The 6000-nt window shown below is 45.1% G+C and overlaps 2 protein-coding genes across 2 annotated transcripts; both read left to right on the top strand.

The window, feature by feature from the left end:
- The first annotated feature begins 688 nt into the window (after positions 1-688).
- LOC135640794 (uncharacterized) lies at positions 689-1360 on the top strand. Its single transcript, XM_065155546.1, has one exon. It carries the CDS (start codon positions 689-691, stop codon positions 1358-1360), a length of 672 nt encoding a protein of 223 aa, XP_065011618.1.
- Positions 1361-2597: 1237 nt separating this feature from the next.
- LOC135640942 (ethylene-responsive transcription factor RAP2-4-like) lies at positions 2598-4285 on the top strand. The gene has a single exon (XM_065155820.1). It carries the CDS (start codon positions 2977-2979, stop codon positions 3952-3954), a length of 978 nt encoding a protein of 325 aa, XP_065011892.1. The 5' UTR covers positions 2598-2976; the 3' UTR covers positions 3955-4285.
- Positions 4286-6000: the final 1715 nt, after the last annotated feature.

The following is a 6000-nucleotide window of genomic DNA, read 5'->3' as shown; positions in this document are numbered from 1 at the left end:
TGGTCAATAAAAGAATGAAAATTTTCCATTTATTGCAGACATTGTTTTTGTTATAGGGATTTAAGGACATATAATTTTCTAGATCTTAATCTACATGCACAAAACTAGCAATGCATGTTTATTCTTAGGTTTAATTAATAAATCTTTGGCAAATCATGAGTAAATAAATAGGATTGAATAAAGAGTGCACAGTTCTTTTTGGCTCAAAAACATTCTCTCTCTCTCTCTCTCTCTTAAACCCAATCCTTCTCTCTGCCATGGGTAAGAACACATCTTTTGCTCTCATTTTGTTCTTCTCTTTCCCAATCATCTCTTTTCTCTAATTTTCTCAATCCAACTTAATCCAAAGCCACTTTAACATAATGATTCTCAATCCCATCACACATTAGAACTGTTGATGGCATGCAAATCAAGATTTCAATTATATTATTGTTAATAATAATAATAATAATATTATTATTATTATTATTATTATTGTTGTTGTTCTCAGAATCCAAAGCAATTGGTGTCTATACCACTAATTGATCTTTATTAGTAACACAAATCCTCCAATTCTGTGCTTAATATTTAGTGGCATTATCACCTAACTGGATTCCTTGTCCCTCTGTATTCATCAACCCTAACCCTAACTCTCCCTCTCCCTCTCCCTCTCCCTCTCTGGACCGTCTCTTTCTGATCTGTACCAGCCATGGAAGCCGGAGGGGTGGAGAAGCCAGAGAGCCATGCGGATGTAGAGGATCCCATCTGTAAACTTACCCTTGCACTTGGCGAGTCTTCCTCCTTGCCCTGTCCCTTCTCCATCGCTCCCGCCTCGCCTGCTCCTGTTCAGTCGTTTGGACGTACACGACCAGCGCCGGCACCGAAGGGACGCGGCAAGACCAGCATCATACCTCCTCCCTTCCCTTGGGCCACCCCTCGCCGCGCTACCGTTCACACGCTCAGCCACCTGCGCGCCATCGGCATCGCGGAGATCCACGGCGAGACGCAGTGCAAGCACTGCAAGGTGAGCCGGGTGATCAGGTACGACTTGGAGGCCAAGTTCGAGGAGGTTGCAGGCTTCATCATGGCGCGGAAGCACCTCATGCACGACCGAGCGCCGCCGGCGTGGATGCATCCGACGTTCCCGCACTGCGAGGCCTGCGGGCTGCCGAACTCCATGCAGCCGATCGTGGCCGCGAAGAAGCGCGACAACAACTGGTTGTTCATGCTGCTGGGTCAGACGCTGGGCTGCTGCAATCTCCGGCGGCTCAAGTACTTCTGCAAGCACACCGAGAACCATCGCACGGGGGCCAAGGACCGACTGCTCTACCTCACCTATCTCACCCTGTGCAAGCAGCTCCACCCGTCCCTGCCATTTTGACCTATGATCATCGTCGCATGCTGCACTATTTCGGAAACATTTTGATCTACGCGCATTATTCTATATATAGATTATCGTTGCATGCTGCCATACGTCTTTACATAGACATCAACATGAACTGTTCTATTACTTTAGACAAAGAAACCTCCAATCTTCTTCGGATTGGATTCCATGTTTTCTGTCGTGGTGCATTGAAGAAAGCTTCGAAATCATTAACCTCGTCGATGGATTCATATGGTATTCACTGTTGCTGCGCCATATTATCATCTCTTTTGGATTGTACATTTCAAGTTATGTTGGCATTCTGAATATGAAAGAGTGGTATAGCTGAAGCTAAAGAGCCTTTGAATTGCATAAAGATCTTAGTTAAATCCACCACACATTTGGAATCCCACTCATCAAAGTGTTGAGTAGACGCAATCCAACATTTTATTATGTGAAATCGATTGTTTCATGACATGAAAGATTCCCACTCTTTGCCTGTGTTTTGTCCTCGACAGTCACTTGTTTCTTTATTGTCAGGACATGAAACATGGGAGGAATCAATCACTCCATCAAACCAGTCCATAGGAATTGGCTAATACAATGGGACAATCCAAGGCCGGATTCTTTGATGGGTTTGAACTTGTCAATCAGGTGCATGTGCCATTCCACATGGAGGAACATGATGAGTGGGCGATCACATCTTTACTTGTGTTTGTTTACTTACCGAGTTCACCACCTTAGATTCATTGAACGTGCCATTGACTGATTGCATGATGGCGATGTCCTTTGACCATCAAGATGTCTGCTATATCTGAATCTAATCAAGTAAAATTAGGTCTTCCCAATGAGTTTGGGTAGCATTCTTTCCTTGATCGAGTGCACTTACTATGTTTCACCACAACTGAAAAATCAAACCTTCATCATCGTGCATGCATAAGCTATTGAAACCCACCGAATCGAGCCAAGACAAACACATCGCGTCTGCCAACCACAGATTGCCACGTAGTTTGCTCAACTTAATCTTCATGTGTATCTAGAGACATTCTACCACCCGGTCGCTGGATAAACCCATGGAGAAGGGAGCGAATGGGCACCCAACGCGTGTCTCGGCCACTGACACGAGCCGGTAGACACCTCGACAGGTGCCGGTGGCGTAGGCTTTCGGGGATACGTGGTGTATTGTGATTCGCGGGATCGGGAGAAGTGCGGCTTATATAAGCTCTCGAGAACACGCCCTTCTCTTGGCACAGAAAGCCAATCCGCCTTCGCCTCCCAGATAAGCCTTCCCCCACTCTCCGGCGAACTGAGAGATCCGTCTCAGAGATATTCTTCCACCGGGAAACTCCATCCCGTAATCTTCCGCTGTCGTCTGATTTCTGTGACATCAGATCCATCTTTTGCTTCCTTTTTGACCCTTCCTTTGCTGGTTTGATCAAAAGAGGCCACTTTTTTAGCTAGACATCTTTCTTGATCTCTTTCCTTCGGAGATCCTTCGCCTTTTCCTGTTGCTCCGTTCACAGCCAGTGGGGTTTTTTCCGATCTGTCCTTTGTACTATATCTTTCCAGCTTCTTTTCCACCTCAGTAGGCCGTTCTTTTGGCTAAAAGCTTCGGCTTTGCTTTGCGCAAAGGCATGGCGACAGCTATGGATGTGTACTGCGGCACACCAGCTTTCTCGTCATCCGATCCTCTGAGGGAAGCACTTGAACCTTTTATTAATGGTGCTCCCGCCTCCACTTTCTCCTCTTCATCAAGCTCGGCCTCCCCTGAGCCTCTCTGCTTTCCTTCCTTTTCTTCCCCCTTTTCCTCTTTCCTGCACCAAAATCCCATCTTTGTTCCCTCCTTGCCTTTGTCGTCGAGCCCCGAAATGCTTCCGCTACGGTTGATGGATCAGAACGGCCGTGGCGTCGATCGCCTCTCTCCTGCTGAAATCCGAGCTCAGTTGCAATACCAACAGCAGCTTATGGCGGCATCCTCCCACCGCCGGAGCTCGAGGAACGGGAACCTCCTAGCTCCGCAGCCTCAGCCCATGAAGCGCTCCGGGTCGCCGCCATCGCCTCCGAAGCCTAACAAGCTCTTCCGCGGCGTCCGGCAGCGGCACTGGGGCAAATGGGTCGCGGAAATCCGCCTTCCCCGCAACCGCACCCGCCTCTGGCTTGGGACCTTCGACACCGCCGAGAAGGCCGCCCTGGCCTACGACAGGGCCGCCTTCATGCTCCGCGGCGACGCCGCAAGGCTCAACTTCCCAGAGCTGCGGCGCAACGGGGCGCATATGGGATCGCCACTCCACTCCTCGGTAGACGCCAAGCTGCAGGCCATCTGCGACACCTTATCGAATCCGGAGAAACAGGGGAGTGCTCCGCTCATTTCGGCGGCAACGGAGGAAGCAGGCACGAACGGTGAATTCGGTACCTCCGGTTTGGAGGATACCAAGTCCGACATCTCCTCCTCGTTGGAGGAGGACGAGTCCTCCTCCTCGGGCTCGTCGGCTGTCTCCGCGATGCAGTACTTGGACTTCACCGAGGCGCCATGGGACGAATCCGACAGCTTTGTGCTGCGAAAGTATCCGTCGTGGGAGATCGACTGGGATTCCGTTCTCTCCTCGGATTAGTAGTTTGCAGGATCCATTGTCATCGTAGCCTTAGTTTAGATTCTGGTTCGGTGCTTATCATGTCTGCTGCAAATGGGGTTTTAGACATTTGCATGGCCATGGCAGTGCCTTCTTGCTCCTATAACCATCAGCAATCGAAGCAGTTTGTGTTGTACGTACATCAATCTCCTGGTTTGCTGATTTTTTCTAGCACAACCAGGTAATTCTCATGTCTAGATTCCTAATCACCAGAGCTTTGTGATTACTGAAACAGAGCAGTCATTTGGTGTGTGAAATTGTCAGATCCAAATATCTTCATGCTTTTGAAAGGTTTAGTTCAGAATGAAATCCACACACTGTGTTATGAACTTGTGAATGGATTGGTGATGATATAGCACAATTTCCTCTCTTCGAATTGGAGGATTTGATTAGAGTGAGTCATCATTTGGCTAACAAGTTTCTTGAGGAACAACAGAAGGACTCCATTCTTGAAGTCATATTAGATATTCCATGCATTGAAATTATCATTTTAACTGTCATCCTTGAGATGCACTGCAGCTGTGCAATAATTTAATGTATTCACTTCCAAGTTAAGGAACTTGTTATGTTTCTCTTTTCTTCTTCTTCTTCTTCTTCTTGTTATTCTTTTGTTTTAGATCTGCTATTTGTGTTCCATTATAAGATGAAGAATTGCACTTTCTTCACAACCTCATTGGATTTATTGGAGATGTTGTCCTGTGCAGAATTCAACCATGGAAAAGAAAATTAGAGAAAGCAGAATACTCCAATCATGAGTTCTAAAGTCTTTATTGATGTAAATGAGGAGCAAAAAGATAGACATCTAAAAAAAAATGGCAACTAACTAACTTGTTTTTCCAAGTTTATTACTGTAATTAGTTGTCATTGCACACCAAATGGTTGACTGAATCATTGATTGAGATGTGGACATGATTAAGGTAATAATGGAATGCAGGTGGAAGGTTTTAGTCAAAGAGGCTGTGCAGCCTCTGAAGAGGATCTTCACTGAAACATGGAGGTTTCAACTCTCTTCTCCCCTGCTCCATCTGACTCCTACTACTGCAGCAGTTTCTGTGATCAGAAAGTTCTGAAACTTACCTGAATTCCTAATCCTTATCCTATAGCTTCTCTTTTGCAAGCAAGGCAGAAAATGGACAATGATCTCGAATCATCCCTGTGAAAATGACTCCATTGTTATCTGAAAGAAGACTCACTCAGCCCATGCTATCCCCACACCGCATTCATGATTGCATGGGAATTGTGATCAGCTTCATCTTTCTTCCTCGAGCAAATTCTAGATGGCTCATGGCTTCAGAGAGCATCTTCTTCTTTGAGAAGTTAAAAAGGCCAATCATGATCTCTTGGAACATAAATGAGTTCCTCTGGAGACCGGTGGAGGGAAGTTGATTGATGGAGTTGGCAGAATACTATCAGAAATCATCTCTGACACAAAGTAGGTGGAACATTTAAGATTAAAACCATGCAAATGCAAAGTCAACCAACCAGAGGCAATCTATACCCATTCATGTAAGAAGCCATCCTGTTGTTCATGCTTCATAGAGTTGACTTTGGCTTGTGATCTCAGTGCCTGAGTATGAAGAAAAAGCATTACCAGAAAAGCAAGGTCATGAGAGATATCTATGACAACAAGGAAGGCACTTAGCAATGGTGGTTAGTTTATATGTGGATAGAACATGGAAGGCACATTGTGACGTATGATTCAATGCAAGTAATGATTAAGCTCTAGCACCAATTTGTATTCTTTCTTACAGATTAATTCCTAGCCGCAGTTAATTCCAATGTTTACCATAGGATGAAGTTACATACTAACAATTACAAAAATATTTTTTTAATAAATAATTACTTTATCTCGATAATATTTAATCAGATAACTATGACCATAAGTAAAAGTACATACGGGGATATGAATATGAATGGAGGTATTTCCTATTATCAATCCGATTTGGACTGAGATGAGTAAGGAACTCCTCACCCAATCCCCATATAGTTTATATTTATTTATTATATATAATATTTATTTATTAAAGA

This window comes from Musa acuminata, chromosome BXJ3-6, assembly GCF_036884655.1.
Source record: "Musa acuminata AAA Group cultivar baxijiao chromosome BXJ3-6, Cavendish_Baxijiao_AAA, whole genome shotgun sequence".
Lineage (NCBI taxonomy): Eukaryota > Viridiplantae > Streptophyta > Magnoliopsida > Zingiberales > Musaceae > Musa > Musa acuminata.
The sequence above is the reverse complement of the archived record's forward strand: the minus strand, read 5'-3'. Positions and strand labels throughout refer to the sequence as shown.